The 21344-nt window shown below is 50.9% G+C and overlaps 1 protein-coding gene across 13 annotated transcripts in view; it reads right to left on the bottom strand.

The window, feature by feature from the left end:
• The window catches only part of LOC131919912 (BOS complex subunit NOMO1), a 120280-nt gene that overhangs the window by 71026 nt on the left and 27910 nt on the right, over window positions 1-21344 (bottom strand). For 11 of the 13 annotated variants that reach the window (XR_009381470.1, XR_009381472.1, XR_009381479.1 and 8 more), the window contains exons 13-24: window positions 19464-19605; window positions 18400-18531; window positions 17265-17401; window positions 14964-15051; window positions 13382-13445; window positions 12780-12875; window positions 9002-9199; window positions 8837-8919; window positions 7640-7799; window positions 7372-7498; window positions 5629-5742; window positions 980-1107 (exon numbers count right to left, since the gene is read on the bottom strand). Coding sequence is in view for 4 of the 13 variants with exons in the window: in XM_059274353.1 (XP_059130336.1) it covers window positions 980-1107; window positions 5629-5742; window positions 7372-7498; window positions 7640-7799; window positions 8837-8919; window positions 9002-9199; window positions 12780-12875; window positions 13382-13445; window positions 14964-15051; window positions 17265-17401; window positions 18400-18531; window positions 19464-19605 (1469 nt within the window). In the remaining 9 variants the exon portion in view is untranslated. The remainder of the gene's footprint in view (window positions 1-979; window positions 1108-5628; window positions 5743-7371; window positions 7499-7639; window positions 7800-8836; window positions 8920-9001; window positions 9200-12779; window positions 12876-13381; window positions 13446-14963; window positions 15052-17264; window positions 17402-18399; window positions 18532-19463; window positions 19606-21344) is intronic. The other 2 variants (XM_059274360.1, XM_059274366.1) reach the window with 2 other exon arrangements.

The raw sequence follows: 21344 nt of genomic DNA, 5'->3' as shown, positions 1-21344 counted from the left end.
AAAAAGGAAGTGCTGTGGGATGTTCTGTATGGCAAATGTGTTGCTAATTAGTCAATAAATAAAACACTGATTGGCCATTGGTTGGGCAGGAAGTGTAGGCGGGACAAGGAGGAGAATAAAGCTGGGAAGTGGAAGGCTGAGTGAGAGAGATACTGCCAGCCACCACGATGACAAACAGCATGTGAAGATGCCGGTAAGCCACGAGCCATGTGGCAAGGTATAGATTTATAGAAATGGATTAATTTAAGCTGTAAGAACAGTTAGCAAGAAGCCTGCCATGGCCATACAGTTTGTAAGCAATATAAGTCTCTGTGTTTACTTGGTCGGGTCTGAGGCTGTGGGACTGGCAGGTGATAGAGATTTGTCCTGACTGTGGGCCAGGCAGGAAAACTCTAGCTACAGGGGGACACTGGGAGGAGGACAGGAAGTAGGGGGGACACTGGGAGGAGGGCAGGAAGTGGGGGGACACTGGGAGGACGGGAAGTGGGGGGACACTGGAAGGAGGGCGGGAAGTGGGGGGACACTGGGAGGAGGGAAGTGGGGGGACGCTGGGAGGAGGGCGGGAAGTGGGGGGACACTGGGAGGAGGGCGGGAAGTGGGGGGGACACTGGGAGGAGGGCGGGAAGTGGGGGGACACTGGGAGGAGGGAAGTGGGGGGACGCTGGGAGGAGGGCGGGAAGTGGGGGGACACTGGGAGGAGGGTGGGAAGTGGGGGGGACACTGGAAGGAGGGCAGGAAGCGGGAGGGGGACACTGGGAGGAGGGTGGGAAGTGGGGGGACACTGGAAGGAGGGCAGGAAGTGGAGGACACTGGGAGGAGGCACAGCAGTCACCTATGCATTGCAAGGAAGAAGAGTCACCTCTCTGGTGTCTACCTTATCTCAAATTCCTCCCCCAATTCAGTCAACATGAAGCCTGGGGGGCACTTCTAGATCTGAGCCCCAGTGAGGTCCACCTACAGCCTGGGGGAGGGCACGCACCTGTAGGCAGTTCGGAAGCCAGTGATGGTGATCCTCAGGTTCTGCCCCTCCTGAACTTCTATCATCTGCGAGGACGGTTCAAAGCGGAACTCCTTCATCATGGGTTTGAAGTAGTACTGGCCCGGGCTCTGCCAAGAGACGGGCACAATCAGTGTTGGCATTCTGGCCCGCCCCTGCAGGACTCGCCCTGCGTCCTGATGTAAGGGAGGGGAAAGACCCCTCCCTTCTTCCTCTCCCCCTTCCTCCCTTTCTTGCTATGAGGTGTGCACGCCTCTGCTTTCCCTTTCTCTCCCTCTCTGTTTCCTCTCTCCCTCTCTTTCTTTCTCTGTCTATTTTAATAAACTTTCTGATTGCTTTCTTGCAGCTTTACAGTTTGCTACAACATGTGAGTCAGAAATGAAGAGGCCAGTTTCGACCTGCTCAGCACACACTGGTGCTACCTTATCTTAAGATTTATAAATTTATTTTATTAGATATGATTAAAAATCTGTTAAAATTAAAAAAAATTAAAACTATTAACACTGGGAAATAAGACAATGCTTATTTAATAAGATATTAAAGCTGCACCTCAATGCTTTTATACACAAGAATATAATTTGCTCTGGCAACCAAAGTTTATATAATTTAAAAGTCACCCAGATGATAATGGTTTGATTATGGTTATGCCATATTTTCTTCCTTTTAAAATAAAAGAGAATACTTTATTTTTAATATTGCAAGAAGACATTTGAGAGATTTAAATGCTTCAGATTACTTTCCCATTCTATGATATTGTTATATTAAGATTTCAAAAGTTCAGATTTTATCATTAATAGAATTCTGATACTGCTTGGGTGACAAGCTCGGGATTTTAAATTTTTCTTGGTTGTCTTATAAATATAAACTTAAACTTCTAATTAGGCCAAAGACAGGCTGTTCAACTTGTACCTGGCTCTCTCTAAACAAAAAATATACACATCTTTTAACCCAAATCTGTAATTTTGCTAAGACTCAAAGGTATGAGCCTAAATACTCCTTGTCTGCTTTTCTACAATTTGGATTTCAATACTGATTGGTGATACTAATATATCTATGTCCTTTTATTTTATTTAATATGTCTTATGTCCTTTTATAAAATAAGAATTCATATAAGCCTCGGAGGATCAAAAGAAGCCATTGGATCCAGTTCACAGAGGTCAAAAAGACTCCACATAAGTACAACAGTACAGCTTGAGTTTCCAAACTCCTCCCCTTCCCAATTACTAAAGCTGTAGGCCTAAAGGTTCCAAATAAGTTCATAATTTTAACTTTTGTCTCTAGTCTGCCTGCTTCAGCAGGTTTCCACAAGGCTGGTAGACACATCCAAGCATCAATTACTGACTACAATCTGCCCCAGAGGACCACAAGCTCTAGACTTGCTGAAGGCTGATATGATGGGGACCAGTCCAGCCAAACATAACCATTCCCTGTCTCTACAGTCAGGTCAGATGACCACACACTGATAGTAGTCCACTGCCTGGGTTTGACTAGGCTCTTGGCCTCCTTAGGCTCTGATCGTCTGTGCCTCATTTCAGCTTGAAGCAGTTATAGAAGAGAGTATATCATCCTCCCAGCCCCCCAAAACAGGCTAAAAGGCTATGTCAAAGAAAAACTCCCTGGTATAGGGGACAAAATGTCTACCTATAATGCCCATTGATATCCTAAAAACTTGGCCCAGAGTTGTCAATTAATAGATTTATTAACTAAAATGGTTCTGCAATAAGATAAGACACTTGACCTTCTTTATGTAGAACCAAAAAGGTATTATATGACCTTAAGAAATTATTATTTCTATATAAATCATTCAGGATTATAATGTGGCTGTACTCAAAGATCAAAACTACTGGGCCTTAAAAAATAACAGTACCAGAATGTATGTCTAGCCTCCTTGTCAACTGGTAAGTTGTAACTGATTAGGAAAACTATACATCCAGATTTAATTTATATATGCTCTTGGAGTTAATTTAGATATACCTAACAGATTTTGTTTCCCAAGTTCTCAAACACCTTTGGAGATCTGAGAATATGGCATTTAAAATAAAAGCTTTTAATGATAGAGACATGTCAACTCCTGGCAGCATCCTGTATCTTCTCCAAGATAGATGGCCACAGAAGAACTTCCACCTGGAGGCTTATGGCAAGGCTGGCCACGCAGTGAAAAGCTGAGATCCTGTCCAGACTGTAAATAAGTGGAACAATGGAGGACCGGTTTGTCCCATGCTACAAAGTCAAGGTGGGTCAGTCTCCCTAAATTCCTACTCCACAAAAAAATAATCTGTCAGAGGGCGTTGGTGGCACACGCCTTTAATCCCAGCACTTGGGAGGCAGAGCCAGGCGGATCTCTGTGAGTTCAAGGCCAGCCTGGGCTACAGAGTGAGTTCCAGGAGAGGCGCAAAGCTACACAGAGAAACCCTGTCTCAAAAAACCAAAAAAAAAAAAAAAAAAAAAATCTGTCAGATCTGGTCTTAGCAGCTGAACAGGTGCTGCTTTGGGGGCTTCTGTCTCCCAACGACTACACAGAGACTTGGGATTGCTGCCTAGGTAGCTGGAAAGCTGTCTCACTTCTTCTTAAATTTATCCTTCTAGATCTGATGATGCTTGATGACTAGGGTACCAGTTTAACAGTCCCAACACCAAGACTACAAGCACCTTGACAGCTCATTAGTAAGTTTCCTGTTAAAAATACAGACAGGTGTGCCTCATTCACAGACTTCATGGTACAGGATAGACTGGTTTCAGATATAACTGGAAGTTCAAAGTTTTAATATTGATAAATGCAGTTTTGATAAACTGATACAGCATTGACTACAAACAGTTCTTAACAATCCTTAAATGTCTATGAATTTTTAATCCTTTTGCTATGACACCAGGATGTAAATCTGTTCCAGCTGACAGATACCTGCAGGCTCCTGGGAAGAGTTTTGCTACAGTCTCCAGAGCTCATTTTGACCCTACCCATTATCCAGCATAATTTGCAGTTTCACTCTTGCCTGGGCCAAGGTCAATCCACAGAGGGTCCTCTAGATACACCAGCCCCTGCACCAGCTCTGAGGATACCAACCACCAACAGAGGACATCAACTGGGATGGATGCACCCCCACCTCCAGAGAAACAACAGACAAGATGGTTCATGCACTCTTAAAAAAAACACATCATCCTTCAATTCACTGTGGGTACCACCTCTCCAGGCTCAAGCATGCACCTACCCAGGAACCAGAACATGGTTTTCCAAGATGTCCCAATAAATAAAGGGACATCTGTGTCTTACACACTCACCCTTGCCTCCCCTGTATAACCAGGGCACTTCTCTGATCCTTTCTTTCTGGCAGTTACCACTCTTCCCATGGCTAGGCCCACTCATGTAGCCCATGATAACAATCTGCTTTTTCTCCTAGCAACCTGCCTTCTCAGCTCCCCCAAAGACCAGATGCCTGAGGTCTCCACACCTGAGGTCTTCACGATGACAGCCAACTGAATGCTTCATCACTCACATCTCCCACTGTGCGTGACCCGACTCCCAACTTCCCCCTCCCACTTCACTCCTCGTCAGCAAGAAGCAGTCTCGAGAATTCAGCGCCCTTATTCCCTCACTTGCTCACCTTCTTACATATAATCATACATACATAACTCACCTTCTTACAATAATCAAAACAGAGGAATGTTGGCATTCTGGCCCACCCCTTGGGGACCTGCCCTGAGAGTCCTGACGTAAGGCCTCCTTTGGGGAAAGACCCCTCCCTTCTTCTTTCTCTCCCCTTTCCTCCCTTTCTTGCTATGAGGTATGAACGTCTCTGCTTTCTCTCTTTCTTTCCCTCTTTCTCTCCCCCTTTCCCTCTATCTCTCTACTATAGTAACTTCTATGTGGATGCTGTGCCTAGGGTATGAGTAACTTTCCACCGTGCCACACTGACTGCCACCGTGTCTGCATGGCATGTCTCCCTCACCCCCTGGGCCATCTTGGCCCAACCCACCAGTGCCTCCCACACGCCCTATCATTACAATCAGGACAGAGCGTCAGGGCCTCCAGACACACAGAAATGGCCGCCCTATTCCTGCAATGTAGACAGGGAGTTGCTGCTACCACCTTTAGCACCTCAGCAGAGCAGAGGCCACACCCGAACTACGAAGAATCAGAACCGACAGGAAGAGCCGGAAATGACTCAGCAAACAAGTAGCAGAGAGTGAGCAGCGGCTGGACGTGCAAAGCCTGTGACCTGTGACCGTCTAGGCGCCCTGAGCAGGTTCACGCTAGCCCACTTCACTCCAGGAGCGAAGCCAACGCACGTGCACTTCCGCAACTCCACTGGCCTTGGACCCCACCTCCAATGAAAACCTGGTCCTTTACACATGGAGTGGACTTTGAAGAAGAAACACAGGCAAGCAAGCCACTGTCCCACAAGAACAAAAAAACCAAGGGCTGTCTAGGGAGGAGCTGCTGTGGTCAGATGATTATCGGCTGGTGACAGTGCCTGTGTAAGACAACATGCATCAGCAGCAGTGAGTCCTAAGTACGCCGGGCTGTAGCAGGTGCACCTCTGGAGCCTAAGCCACCCCGCATCGAGTCTGTTCTTACACTGTCCAACACACGCCTGTGCTGTGTCCCACTGGGGCGTTGTAGAACACAGCCTTACCAGGTTTGAGAAGGTCAGAATGCCGTTGTCTTGGGTCAGGAGGTTGGAACGAAACACACCACCACTGAGGGATAAGAGGACCCCAGGGAGGGGCTGGTCATCTTCAGCTTTTATCTGGGGAGGAAGTAACAACAGGACAAGGTCAAACTTAATAACCACAAAGGCAGCGCTTCCCAAGGGAGCAGGGAGTGGTTAAGGACAGGGGACTCTTCTCTTCCTCCCACAAGTAGCGGTAAGATGCTGTGGAAGCTTCCAGAACTCCTTCTATGGCCCATACTCACAATGCTGGTATATCGAGGGACTAGGGGGTATGGTGGGCTGGGGTGGGGCGGGGCAGAAATGGCAGGCTGTGCATGGAACTCTGCAACTTGCTCTCCATGGCTCACCCAGTTCTGACAGTCCCACCTTGCAGCTGTTTAACTGATCAGAACTCTAGAGCAGAGGGGGCCAGCTGCACACTTCTGTGGCACAAAAGGGGAGACAACCAAAATGTCCCAACACGTACACCTTTTCCCGAGCAATCAACCACTAGGAGCTGCCATTACGGTCTGAGTGTCAATGTCACCACAGGCTCACATGTTTGAACACTTGCTCCCCAACTGACAGGTGACGCTTTAGGAGGATGTGCAAACTTGGGGGGTGGGCCATGACAGAGGATGGGACTTGCTACCTTTCCTCTGCCTCAGGATCTATGAAGATGTGAGCCAGTGGCCTCCCCACCCACACAGACTGAACCTCAACAAGTTCTCCTATCCTTGTCACAGCAGTCCATAAATTACCTCTCCATGGCAAAACAGGCATACCCCATAACTAAGGACTGGACTTAATTATTACAAGGCCATCCCCCAGAGAGCATTCCCTCAGTGGCTGCCCAAGCAGAGTGTGTCTTCCAGCTTCCTAGTCATCGAGTTACATCCATGGATGCCCGTCTGTGTTCTTCTTCTTTTCCTAGAGGTTGTGTGTTCTCGATCACTCTAGGAGTGTCTTATAGACCACAGATATCATCTACGGTGCATAGTTCTTGCATGTCTGCACCTCCTCACTCTGGTCTAAGCCGCCCTCAGCAACGGTGCTTCAGGCTGTGTGTGATGTACTTTACAGTCACACTCAACCATGTCACAGCCTGTGCTGTACAGTACACTGCACAAAGGACTAGTGGACAAGACACAGACACTAGGCATCACCATGGGAACACAGAGCAAGTGAGAATGACAATCTAGGGCCAGGGAGATGGCGTGATTGGCTGAGCGCCTGCCCAGCATGCACAAAGCTCTGGGCCCCATCCCCAGTACCAACTATACCGGGTGTGGACGTGCAGGCCCATCATCTCAGAACTTGGGAGATAAAGACAGGAGGATTAGGAGTTCAGAGATACATTCCACAACACAGGGAGTTAGAGGCTTAGAGGACAGTCTGGGCTAGACACCCTGCCTCCAAAGAAAAAAAGTGATAGTGGAAACATGCACAAGCATGTGAAAGTCCATGTCTCTCTCCACACTGTACCCATGTGAAGGAAACCATGGTACACAATTCCACTTATATAAAAGCTCCGAAAGATGCTAACTCACTGACAGAAACAGGTGACATCAGCATCAGCGTGAAGGACAATGGGGACAGGAAATTTGCTCTTTTGACAGTGGTGGTGTCTGCGATATGTGTGAGCATGTGTAGAACTGACTGCGCTTTCTGTGTGGTTTATCACCATGTGCATTACCCTCAATGAAGTGACCTGTGAAATGTTACCTCAAAGCTCACGCCGGCCAAGGCATAAGCCTTGAAGTCTCCCACAGTTCCTTCCACGGCAGTTAGCACGTAGCCCTCCTTCTGAGAGGTCACAGTATATTCCAGGTCACTGTGCAGGGGGCCGACGCTGCAGGAAAGAGAGCCAAGCACTACAAATGGCTGTTTGCAGCTGCAGAGAAAGCCTAGCCTTCCCCAGGAAGCCAGAGCCCCACCTGCCTCAGGAGGCTCCCTGCTGGGCCAGGCAAGCGGTTTCTCCTCGGGGACATACCTGTAGGCACCTTTATCATCAGTGAAGACAGTGATCAAGGGTGAACTTGCTCCCTTCTCACTGATCACAATCTCGACTCCCTCCAGCTCTGGGTGGATCTGGCCTTCTAGGAACAAGCCTGCCTTCCCATGGATCTCAATCAACTTCCCAGGGCAGTTTTCTAAGGAGGAAACAAAAGGATGGGCTGGTGCTATGGAGGGGAGAGGCACCCGCTGGAGTTCTCCGAAGAGGACCCAGACCCGAGCCATTAAAGATGGAAGCTCTGGCTGGGGAGATGTGCGGTTCTGCAAATGAGGACAGGCGTTTGAATCCCCAGTACACACGTCAAAAGCCAAGTTCAGCCATGTGCCTATAACCTTGGGGGTGGGGGAGGGAGGGGGTGGGGACGAAGGCCAGATGATGGATGGCCAGGGCACACACACGGCTGCCAGTCCACCTCCAGGTTCCATGAGACCCTATCTCACGAGAGAAAGGTGGGGACAGAGCAAGACACCTGAAATCTTCTTCTGGGGGTGCTGCTCACCTCAGACCCATGGGAAGATGGAAGGGGTGGGGTGGACACACCAGAAACTCACTCTTCCGGCATACTCAACCCTAAACACACACCACACAAATGTTCCACAGGCAGGCACTGCGATAACTGTTCCTGGAAAAGACCTTCCCTCCACACCTGGGAAAAGGAAGACCCAAACTGCCCAAACAGTCCAGAAGCAGCAAGCTCAAGCAGGTTTGGTAACTGGTGGTATGGCTTTTCCTCTTCCTTCGGATCGATCAGATCAAAGGAAGACAGGGTCTTCTCCAGAAAACACCTCACCTACACTCACCGACGCTGCCTTTACTTAGACCAGTCATTTCTTTTTTTCTTGGTTTTTCAAGACAGGGTTTTTCTGTGTAACAGCTCTGGCTGTCCTGGAACTCACTCTGTAGCCCAGGCTGGCCTCAAACTCAGAGATCCGCCTGCCTCTGCCTCCCGAGTGCTGGGATTAAAGTCATGTGCCACCACCACCGCCCGGCACCCATTCACTTCTTTATCCATGCAGCCGACCATCCGTCCATGGGGTCCATCTACTAGCGGCACCAAGTACAAAGAGGCTTTGGGTGGCTCACAGACATGGCTGCGCAAATGTAACAAAACTCACTTAAACACATGCAAAGAGAGACGAAGGCAGGACACTCGCTCGTGGAGTGGACACATACCTCCACTGACTGTGGCTTCCATGGACGGCGGGTAAAAGAGGAGCTCTTTGGACGAGGGTGTGACCGTGATTTTCTCTCCAGACCTGAAGGAGTCAGAATGGCTCAGGTTGGCTGGCTGGTTCTATCCACAGAAGAGAGAACGCAGTGGAGAGCACAAGCACTTACCGGGCCCAGTAGGAGAAGTCGTAGGAGAAGGGGCCCTGTAACTCGTCCACCAGCTCTTGCCCAGGAGGCCTGGCCCTGCCGGTCTTCTCCCTCTCCTGCCTGCGGGTCTCAATCTCTGCCAGCTGCTGTTCCCTCCGCAGCTCCTGTGCAGACTTCAGAGGGCCCAAGACCAAGGCTGGTTCGCTGTCGATGGAAGACCTGGAGAAGAGAGAGAAGAGAGGCTGGCTATGGGACGCGGTGCTCATCTTGCACTGAATGGGAACTTGACAGTCCCACAACTGGGGACTCACGAGTAAAGGCCAGACACCTTTACTGACACCACAGTAGCCTCATCTTTCAGTTTCAAATCATTAACTGGGGCTGGAGAGAAGGCCCAGCTGATGGCTGCTCTCCCAGAGGAGCTGGGTTTGACTCCAGGCCCTCTTCTGGCCTCTACATGCACATGGTAGACATACATGCAGGTAAAACATCCCATATACAGAAACTAAAATAAAATCATAATAAACATGAATTAGTTCAGCAAAAAGTAAAACTGGGGCTGAGGAAAGTGCTTGATACATAAACATGAAGATCTGAGTTTGAGCCTCAAACACACATTTCAAAGAGCCCCATGTGGTGGCAACGTGCTGATAATCCCAGTGTTTGGGAGGCTGACACAGGTGAACCCCTGGGGTTCCCTGCTCAGACGGCCTAACCTGATCAGCAAGCTCCAGACCACTAAGAGACCGTGTTTCAAACAAAAGGTAGATGGCTTCCGAAGAACAACACCTGAGGTTGACTGTTGTGACCTCTACACATGGACCTGCATCTACATGCGTGCACAACAAAATGATAAAATAAAAAAATAAAACTGAGCATTCTGATTCGGCATAGCAGAAGACGCTGGCAGAACTGGCTGGAACACAAGACCCTACAACTTGATGAAAACCGATGCTTCCACACGGCGCCTGGGTTCATGCTCTAGACCTCCGCCCTTTCACACCTTCCTCAAATCTGAAGAAATAGGAGCTGGGCATGCTCCACGCCTTTAATCCCAGCACTGGGAGGCAGAGGCAGGCGGATCTCTGAGTTCAAGGCCAGCCTAGTACAGAGCGAGATCCAGGAAAGCCAGGGCTACAGAGAAACCCTGTCTCAAAAAAACCAAACAGAAAATAAAGAGAAGCAGCAGTGGGATCCCCAGGCTGAAGGACCAGCCCATACTCCGACCCTGAGAAATCACACTCTAGGAGGGAGAGGACCTTGGCAGAAAAGGCCCCCCAGACACAATGCACGGAGAAGACAAAGCAGCCGTGGGACACAGTGAGTGGAGGGCACGGTGCACCGTCAAGGTCCTGAGAAGGTGACCCTGGGCAAAGGGTGGCAGGAAGGGAGGACCTGACCTGAGGTCATGGTGGAGAGGAGCTAGGAAAGTGGACAGCAGGGTGATGTCCAGGGTGACATTCACTGGGTGTTCCAGAGATGGCAAGATCAAAAGCCTGGGTGGAAGACTCATGGGAGGGCAGACGGGTCAGGAAGGTCAGAGGGGAAGCAGGGGTCACACATGCTTCAAAGTCCTGTGTGGGCTCTAGATGAGTCTGGGTGGGAAACTGCTGGGTTTTCAGTGGAGGAAAGACTGATCTCCACACCAGCAGAACCACTCTGGCCACTGTGTGGAGACCACTGGGTCATGAGGCACAGCGGGATAGGATGGCAGGAGGCTGTGTGGAGACCACTGGGTCCCCAAAGCTATGGCGATTGGGATGAGGGCAGAGAGTCGAGCACTGGACCAGAAAGACATCTGAACATGCTTTTACTGTATTAGAGGATTTTTTTTGTTTTTACTTTTTTGGTTTTTCAAGACAGGGTTTCTCTATGTAGCTTTGGAGCCTTTCTTGGAACTCACTCTGTAGACCAGGCTGGACTCGAACTCACAGAGATCTGCCTGCCTCTGCCTCCCGAGTGCTGGGACCGGCAATACTTTGACTGTAAAGGCAAAGGTTTGCTGAGGGGCCGGCTGGAGCAGGGGAGCGAGGGACAATGACCAGGGTCAGGAAACGATAGGAGCTGCACTTCTGAACAAGAGAACACAATACAGAGCAGGGCCATGGATCCAAGAGCCAGCAGACGGTGAAGCCTATCAGGTCAGATTCCGGAAGGGTCCAGGCAGAAACACAGCTCCTCCAGTCACACAAGCTGACGACAGGAAGGCAGCCACGCCCAAGCTACACAGGTTAACACAATGAAGGGAGTCGGGGACCTGGAGTTGCTGTGGCCACCGCTGAACACTTACCAAGGATGAAGGGCTGGGCACCTGCTGTGCCTGCACCACACTGAGACTCAACAGTGGGCCCCCAATACAACCGTGCTCCCACCTATCCTGCCCTGCAGCCAAAAGGCACAGGCTCTTCTTCCTATTCCATTTAGTGCTGTATCTCTGTTTAGCACGCCTGTGCCCAGTAAACTGGACTCTGAAAACCCAGGAGATGGTGGCATGCTCTAGGTCCCACAGCAGAAAGAGATCTGTTTCCACCAACTCATAAAATCAGGAACACTTTCTTCCAGTCCAGCTGTCTGTTCCCCATCCCCCGGCCTCCTCACCAAGCCTCCGCGTCCCCTGCCCTGTGTACCACTGCCTTAGCTGGCTGAGACCCTGTCCCTTCACTGGGCCTCTGCAGAGCCCCCTCCCTGTGCCTCAAGTTCTCCCACTCTCAAGCCTCTTTGGTCTGTTCTCCACTCAACAGGCCTGGATCACACTATGTAAACCATGACAGCGGTGTGTATGGGTCAAAGGCAAAAGCCCTCAACACGGCCAGGCCTGCCAGCCTTCCTCCTCACATGTTCAAAGGTCATAAATTTATAGTCCCGTGTTTGCTTCCCCGAGAGACTGCCAGTACCACATGGTATTTAGCAAGCCCAGGGCGGCACCCTGACAATTCTCAATCGTATTTTCTGGATAGTCACAGTTTGGTCATCTCAGTTCTGCAGGATGTTTAGAGAGAATGATCACACAGCAAGTTCAGGGTCAGCTTGGACAACTTGGCTGATCTCCGTCTCCAAGTGAGAACGGAAGAACGGACTGGAGGTGCAGCTCAGGGCACAGCGACTGCACAGCATGTGCAAAGCCCTGGGTTCCGGGTCAATCCTTCGGCACAATGACTTATTCTGTGCAGGTGTGCTTGTCTGTGTGTGTATGTGTGTGTGTGCACATATCTACGTGTGTGCACGTGTCTGTGTGTTTGAATGTTCTCAGCATCCGTGGCAGATGGGCAGGAACATGGGAACTGGATGGAGACAAAGCCAACTTCGACTGGAGAGGGGAGGGAGTGAGTTCCTCAGAATTCCATCTGTGTGAGACGGCCATGCTGCCCACTTCCGGAGAAAGCTGGGACGTCAGACACACCCCAACACAGCACACCCCTCAGCAAGGCCTGTCTCCCACGCACCTCCTCCAACCTACACAGGAGCTACCTCCACTCCTCCAGGCCTCAAGAAAAGATCTCCAGAAAAGAGGCAATTCTTAAAAGTCACTAAAACACTTGAACTATAATGACCAAATCCCCTTTTTAAAATTTTTTCCCTTAGCAAAAAGCATCAAGAATTCAAACAGACTTAAGGTGCGGCGCCCAGCTGTCAGGGATCTCACTGCTATGGGTTGACAACTGTGTCACCTGAGTGTAAGAGAGGGAGGCCACCGGTGTATACCCTTAGAGATGAGGGTTCCAATCATCCCAGGGTCCGTGAGGGTCTCGCAGGGCCTCTCCACCAGCCCGCCCCCGCCCACACAGGACACCCATCTTACTTGATGGTCACCGTGACGTCCATCATTTTGTCCGTGGTGATAGTTCCCAGGACGTGGTGGCGAATGGCTGTCAGTGTCAGGATACTGGGTGAAGACCTATAAGCAGAGCAGAGAGAAGCTGCTAGCAGCAACCCCAGAGACTCCAAGCAGTGGCGTGTTGCCTTGGGTCCTGCCCACCTCGACACACTGAGAAACAGTCCACAGGCTGGAGTAAGACAACTCAGGGAGCCTCCCAAGCACAAGCAGAGGACAGCTCTGTGGGGTCCAGTCTCTCCTCCACAGTTCCAGGTGTTGAACCCTGGTCTCCAGTCTGGCTTGGCAAACATCTTTACCCAGTGAGCTCTCTTGTCGGCCCTTGAGTTTACAGAATTCTCAGGAGGGACAGCCTGCTCCATTTCCTCGGTAACATCTAAATATCATAAACCCGTATCTAGAAATTCACCATAATGCCTAATCTTACCTCTTCCAAAAGAACAAAAACCCAACAGAAATACACCTGTGTGCTCACATGAAGAAGACACAAAGGGACAGAGACGAGGAAGGTAAACCCCCTCCCCCCGCCCAGAACACCCCCCCACAAAGCACTCTGTCTCCAGGCTTACGTGTCATAGGTGTAGAAGGCTTGCTCAAACCGGTGGCAGGAACGAGGGGTCACTTTGTACACACCTACACAGAGAAGACCAGAAGCAGTTTGCTGAGAACAGAACGCATTATGTCAGACAATTCCAATTCCAAAACGTGTGCTCACAAGGCAGCACGTCTCTTCGAAAGCTCAAGCATATCACAACCTGAGCTAACGGAACTGGAAACACCAGGCAGGCTGCTTTCCTGGGCCACAGACCCCTCCCTTCACAGCCTGCTCAGGAGTGTGCCTTCACCGTCTGGGACTTAAAGGCTCCCCGTGGCCGCACCTGCTCACATGCAGCTAACGTGCACATAGCCAACAAGGACTGAAAAGTAATCTCTCCTGTGAACCAGACTGAGGAGAATTCTTCAACTTAGAAGGCTCAGTCAGGGAGCCTCAGGGTAACCAGGCATGTGGTTCTGAAAAGGAATGGGGCGGGCAGAGGAGGCCTGCAAAAGCACACACTTCTCGGCATAACCTGGGGAAGTGAGGCCTTGGTCAGGGCACAATCACCCCCTGCTGGAGGAACGCAGTCAGGCTGAGGATGAGCAAAGTGAACCATTTAATCCCTCTCGGCTCATTCGGGTGACCAGACTCTCGCAGAAGCCTCAAGCCCCTTCCTGTTCTCACTGCACAGCAGGCCCAGCGCAGTGGGCGCCGGGGGTCATGATTAGCTCCCCTACTCCACATTCGTCAGCAGACACTGACTGACTCCGACTACAGCCCAGTATTGCACTGGGTGGCCACATGGGGTGGGCACCACACTGGGGTGGGCAGCAGGTTGGGCCGGCCTCCACTGGGCTTACCAACCAGAGAGTACTGGGTGGTTCCAAAAACACAACAAAAGATCACAAACAGGCCTTAATCAGGGTAGTGTGGACGCCAAATAGTGTGGTCTCTCTGGAAACCAACTGGCAATGTTTTGTTTTTTTACAAGTTAGATATAAATTTACCATGTAATTACGAGGTCCCATTCTTAGGAACCTAAATAAGAACTAAAATACACAGGCACAAAACCATGCACACGGCTCACTGCCGTGGTTTTCCTAATACCCCAAATGGAAGCCATCTCAGGGCACCTCGAATGGCAAATGGCTACACACACAGAATGTGGAATATCATTCAACAAAGAACAAAGCACTGGTACACTGCGGTGTGGCCCACCTTCAAAACTGTTAGATATAAGAAGCCAAGCACAGTCAGGCTCGGCGGGCCAGCATGACTGAGCCACTGCCAGGGCGGGGCCTGCAGTGATGACCGCACAAGCTGGTAAACTTACCAGACAGCACTTAGCACACGTCTCACTCCAATGAATTGCATTGTTTGTGTGGCCCTGGGGTACACCCAGGCCCTAGGAGCACACTAACTGGTGCTCCACCACTAACCTCCTAAGCAGGTGAACTTCATGCTCTGTAAACTCTATCTGAATAGAGCTAAGAGAGTCAGTGGAGAACAGGCCACTGGCCAGCCACCTCATTAACAGCTCTGAAGGCGAAAGGACCCAGGGTCTCTGCCCTTCAGGCCCACCCTGGCCCCACCCTCCTGCCTCCCAGGCTCACCAGGCTTGGACAGGCAGAAGCGGTTGACTCCTCTAGACAGGTTGTAAATCCCCACATTCTCGGGGCCGTTTCCGTCTTGATGAAACTCCTGTGGGGCCAAAGCCAACACAGTGACTTGTGGGGAGACAGAGACAGTGCGGTGATGAGTGATATTCCCGTTTCTGAGCCAGTCATCAGTTTGGCCCACTAATCATTTTGAGCTGTTGGGTGCCACAGGAAAACCGAAACCCTCCAAACTTTCTGAAATGTGCTATTTGCACTCAGTCAGCTCCTATTTACTGAGAACCTGCCACAGGACAGACTCAGGTCAGGGTCCCGGGAGGCATGGTGCGGCCCCTGCTCTGAGGAGGGTGGGGTGACCTTTCAGCTTGGGAAACCGACGAATCAACAAATGAACGGGTGGTTTCAGGTAGGGAGACAAGCAGAGAAGCAAATGCAGTGAGCGGATCACCACCTACCACGGAGAAGAGCACTAGAGCTCTGGGGCCCGGGGCAGCACCGCCCTCTCAACAGGAAACTGCTGGGCCTCCGTAAGAGACAAGAAGAATACCTGCACTTCTGGGGAAGGCTCAGCTCTCTGGGCAGAGGGATGAACATGCACAGAGGCTATCAACAGCGGAGACAACAGGGTCGGGTGAACTGGGGAGCAAGTGCTGCTGGGGCCCAGCACGAGTGGACAAGGAGGTGGCGGGGGGCGGGGGGGTGAGGCGAGCCCAGGTTTTTTGCCATCTTCCTTCAAAATGCATTAAAGTGGATGCTTCAGTGTTAGCAGCTGAGGTCCACTGTCACAAGCAGCCATGACACTGTCATTTGCCTCTAGCTGGGATCTGACAATGACATTTGCTACTACCCTGCAGAAACTACAGAGATAATCCTTTCCCTGGAGCCCCTGGGACCACAGCCAAGTAGACAAGCACGGGCCTACATCCCACTAGCTTGGGAGAGAAGCAGGAGGACACAAAGACCAGCCTGGGCAACACAGTAAAACTCACTCTCAAAAACAGAGAGTGAAAAAGAGGGAGCTGGAGAGATGGCTGAGCGGTGAAGAACACTGCTTTTCTTCCAAGGAACCCGGCTTTGATTCTCACATGGAGATTCACAACCATTGCAACTCTAGTGCTAGGCGCTCCAGTGCCCTCTGCTGGCTTCCATGAACACTGCACACGGGCAGCAGTACAGACACACAGAGGCAAAACACCCATATACACAACGTAAAATAACCATAATTTAGGCTGGGCACAGTACTGCCCGTCTTTAATTCCAGCACTAGGGAGGCATGGGCATCTAAATTTGAATCTGTGAGTTTGAGGCCAGCCTGGTCTACATAGTGAGTCCCAGGATAGCCAGGGCTACATAGAGACCAGATCTCAAAAAACAATAAATAAAATAATAGTAACTTAAAAATGTTTTAAGGGCCAGCACTACAACTCAATGATAAGTGCTTGCTCAGTATATCTGAAACCCTGGGTTTAGTTCCCAGAAGTACAAAAGCAAATAAAAACAGAACACTAGAGAATAAGTAAGCGAGTGAGCTCTTCCCACTGTGGGAAGCAACAGCCTAGAGAAGCGCAGCTACCTAGTAAACAGCACCCTGGTTGCGCCAAGGAAATTAAATACAACACAGCTTGCTGAGCCTCCCCACAGCCCGCAAAGTGCACATGATCTCAAAGCTGCAGGAAAAACAAGGGGCTTGATGAAGCACCACAGCACAGCGGCCCCTCTGCCCACAGGATGAGGAACACATGGGGACACACACACACACACACACACACACACACACACACACACACACACACACCCTCTAGCAGGCGGGAACTCAGGGCAGAGAAGGAGCCTGGCTCAACTGCCATTATGAAGTCTTGCTGTGCCAGGCTCTGGCAGTTGCTATGAGCCAGACATTCCTGTGTGTGTGTGTGTGTGTGTGTGTGTGTGTGTGTGTGTAGAGTGTATATATGTGTAGGTCAGAGGGGGTGTGTGTGTGTGTGTATGTGTGCAGTGTATGTATGTGTAGGACAGAGGGTGTGTGTGTGTGTGTGTGTGTGTATGTGCGCAGTGTATATATGTGTAGGACAGAGTGTGTGTGTGTGTGTGTGTGTGTGTGTCCATGTGTGTACTGTATATATGTGTAGGTCTAGGGTAACTTGCAGGATTTGGTTCTTTCCTTCCATTGTGTGGGTCCTGGGGATCAAATCCAGACCATGTGGCTTGGTAGCGAGTGCCTTTACGCACTGAGCCATCTTGCCAGCCCCCTCCCCCGCCCCCCCCCCACTCTCTCTTCGACCCTTCGGGGGCAGTGCGTACCAGAGTGATGGCGTGTGAGAGCGCACACCGCAGCATGTAGCCCGTCTGCCTGAACTCCACCGAAGACACATCGTCCTCCAGAACTTCCACTTCCAGACTCTTGTTCCTCCAGCACCAATCCTCATGCATGATGCTTACTGCAAAACAAACACCGGGGACCTGCTGCCTAGCTGCTGCAGACTGCACAGGTGCTGAACACGGCACTGTGCACATGTAATCCCGGCACTCCGAAGGCGGAGGCAGGAGGACGAAGAATTCAAAGCCAGCCGGGCTCTAGAGTGAGAGAGACCCTGTCTAAAAGGAAAATGCTCTTTATATAAAAACACCTGGGCAGTCAACAATGTTTAGGACAGATCACTGCCAAAGAAAAACTGACTACGTGGCCACTGTGGCTGCCCACAAAGAAATCCACGTAGGCTGAAGATGCCAGGCTACAAGATATCCAGGGGTCACCAGACTTTGTGTAAATACTTTCAACTTTGGTTGTTGTTTATACGGCCTGCGGTCCTGGCTGACCTTGAACTCCTCAGCCTCCCCAGCACCAGGCTTCCTGTCAGCCTGGCAGGTCTGGACTGAGCAGCAACGGTCAGTACATGCACACGGGCGCGGCAGGACTCCACAGAAACTCTAAAACAGGCAGGCAGCTCCGAGTGAAGTTTGCCAGCTCTTTCTGAGACAGAAAAGAACCCCGGAGAGAGAAGCCTACTTTCCCAGCCAGAAGTCTAGTCCCAACAGGAGGCAGGAGCTGGCTTGGTGAGGGCAGGAAGGGCACCTGCGTGGGCCACTGCCCTGCGACCAGGCTCTGCGCTTTGCTTAGTCTCTTCTTGCGAAAGGCTACTGTACCATTCCACAGATGAGGAAAGAGTCTGGCGAGGAGAAAGAGTGACCGACCAAGGTCACTCTAGAGCAAGGTGCAGGTGTGAGAGTAGAATCAGCCCGCTCTTTCTGGCATTGAAACCTAAGGTGATTAGTCAGGGCACCCTCCCCAAAGCAGATGCATGGAGTGGGACCTTCCTGACAAGGCCTGCCTTTCAGGTCATGGTCCCAGGACAGAGTGCCCATGGAAAGGCCTACAATAAGCACAAAGGGGGAGCAGGCTTGGGGTAGCTCACGGATGTATCGTGCTCCATCTTACTTTTGTATTTCCCAGGCAGCACCTTGTCAAACGTGAAGGTCATGGAGTTGACCTTGCCGGAGAGCTGGAGGCTGCGTTTCTCCCCCTGGCGGCTCAGGGACTGCAGGGTCACCAACAGGTCACCGCAGGTGTCTGCAGAGGAAAGGCCAGAGGCACTCACATGACTGTCACCACAAGCCCTGACATGTTCCTGAGGGCTTAGCCTAAGCAATAAGCCCCGGAGGCAAGACAGTTAAGATCATTCTCAGCCTTGTACAAGTTAGAGGCCAGCGTGAACTACACGAGACCCAGTCTCAAAAAACCTACAAAGGCTGGATGGTGGTGGTGGCGCATGCCTTTAATCCTAGCACTCGGGAAGCAGAGGAAGGCAGATCTCTGTGAGTTCGAGGCCAGCCTGGTCTATAGAGTGAGTTCCAGGACAGGCCCCAAAACTATACAGAGAAACCCTGTCTCAAAAAAAACATAAAACACACACACACACACACACACACACACACAGGAAGCTGGGGAGATGACCCAGCTGGTGAGCTGCCTGCACCACAAACGTGAGACTGAGTTTGGCTCCCCAATCCCACACAAAAAGCTGACATGGCAGTGTGCATCCGCAGCCCCAGCACTGGAGTGGGCAGAGACGGGCAGGTGCTTGGGAGCCCTTGGTCCAGCCAGCATGGCTGAACCGACGAGTCTCGGTTCCAATATATCAAACAGTGCAGAGGGATCAAAGGAAGACATCAATACTACCTCTACCTCCACATACAGGCACACATGTGCAGCACGTCCATACACACTGCGCCCTGACCTACCCACGAGCTAATATTGAAAGCAGGGTCTGATTTCAGCCTAAAAAGAAACCTTTGGAAAATAAAATCGAAACAATCCAGGTGCCTGGTAGCTTGGCAGTTACTGAGAAATCACCATTCACAAAAAGGCACCTCAGAACCCTGCAGCCCTTCCCGGAAGTGGCACTGCCTTTACTGCCACCCCATTCAGAAAGGCCTGGTCCCAGCACCTCCCACTGTCCAGTTCTCTGAACTAGAGGCTCTCCCATGCAGTGGACACCTCACCCAAACAGGAGACTTTTCCAGAAACAGACGCCAAAAACTGCACAAAGGCCACATCCATCACAGGCCTGTTGGTCACGGTGAGAGGGAACGTCTGTGGTTTCAGCATGAGCCCGGCTCTGCTCTCGGCCTCAGGCACCACCACCTGTGAGAACATGAGACAGTAAGGCAGCGGTTCTCAACTTCCTAACGCTGCAACCCTTTAACAGTTCCTCATGCTGTGGTGATCCCCAACCATAAAGTTATTTTTGCTGCTACTTCGTAACTGCAATTTTGCTACTTTTATGAATTATAATGTAAGTATCTGAAATGCAGGATATCTGATGTGTGACGTCCCCCCACAAGGGTTCGTGACCCACAGGTTGAGAACCACTGCACTAGAGGCTGCAGAGAGGATCTCTCTCCAGCCTATGAGGCACTAGAACCTTCATGTGGGCCTCAAGGTACGCAGATAGTGAAGGGTGAAGGTTCACTTTGAGCCCAGATGTGTAATCATAACAAACTTAAGAAGTAACTGTGTTTGTTTGTTTTCAAGACAGGGTTTCTCTGTGTAGCCCTAGCTGTCCTGGAACTCACAGAGATCCATCTGCCTCTGCATGCTGGGATTAAAGGCATGCACTACCATGCCTGGCCAGAAGTGGTATTTTTATAGTAACACAGTAATAGTATAATAACTAAGCCAGGCATGGCAGCACCAGCTTGTAATCCCACACTCAGGAGGCTAAGGTAGAAAGAACACCTCAAGGTTCAAGTCAACCTGGGCTGTTGTGAAACCAAGTCTCAGAGAGAGAGAGAGAGAGAGAGAGAGAGAGAGAGAGAGAGAGAGAGAGAGAGAGAGAGAGAGACTGTCTGATGCCTTCCCAGAGGCTCCTGTAGAATTAGGTCATTTTCTTTTTCCAAGTACTTATTCTCTTGTGTGTTATTTTAAGACAGAGACTGTGTAGCTCAGGCTAGCCTGAAATTCACACTGCTCCTGCTTCAACTCCCCAGTGCTGGAATTATAGGCATGTGCTATCACTCTTGGCTCCTTTTCTGTGTGTGTTTCCCAAGCTCAGAAAAGGATGGGGAAGGGGGCAGAGGTCCCCTACTTTATTCCCAGCAAGGAACTGCCCAACTGTGAGCTTCCGACAGAACTTCAGGAGCTGTCGATGTGGCCATCTTCAGATAAGCTGGGCAGGTGGCTCACAATGAGAGCTGTCACCCACCAAATATCTCCACTTGTCCCTACAGAAGGAAGGTCCCACCCTAGAAGACCCAGGCTTGTGGACACTCCAGTCCTCCCTCACTAAAGCTGGGAGCAGAGCTGATTCGATTGGCAAGCCCTGCCAGCTACAGGAACATGGCCTTTCCCACGTGGGCAGACCTCTGCTTGTCTTGTCACTGGCCCAGCTGTGCGCAGGCGACTCCAGGCAGGCGCTGCCCTGCTTCTGGGCCTGGATGGGCAGGCTCCCTGGGGCCTGCTGGTTGTCCTGGAGTCAGGGTGGGGAAGCTCCTCCCTGGTCTGGGCTCTCAGAAACCGGTACCATGAGGTTCTGAACGGCCTGAAGAACTGGCTCTGCTCTGCTTTGGCCTCATGGGCATCCTAGAGCAGCCAGAAGCAAGGAAGGCACAGGAGGGCACAGCGTGCTCCTAACCCTGCACACACATCCAAGGAGAAAAGACAGGCCTGTGTCTATTCACAACTCACACCTAGGGATGAGAACACCTCACAGTCAGGAGCCAGGACCCGAAAGCCTCCTCCCTGTGTCCCACTGTGGCTCCTAACACTCTGGAAAACCCTTGCATTTTCTCGAGCTGCAGGGCTGAGAGTGTGTGGAGGCCAGAGGTCACCTTGGGTGTTATTTCCTCAGGAGCCATCTTTCTTGGTCTTTGAGATGATCTCTC

Source organism: Peromyscus eremicus, chromosome 1 (assembly GCF_949786415.1).
Source record: "Peromyscus eremicus chromosome 1, PerEre_H2_v1, whole genome shotgun sequence".
Lineage (NCBI taxonomy): Eukaryota > Metazoa > Chordata > Mammalia > Rodentia > Cricetidae > Peromyscus > Peromyscus eremicus.
Note: the sequence above shows the minus strand (reverse complement) of the source record. Positions and strands in the feature narration are given on the sequence as shown.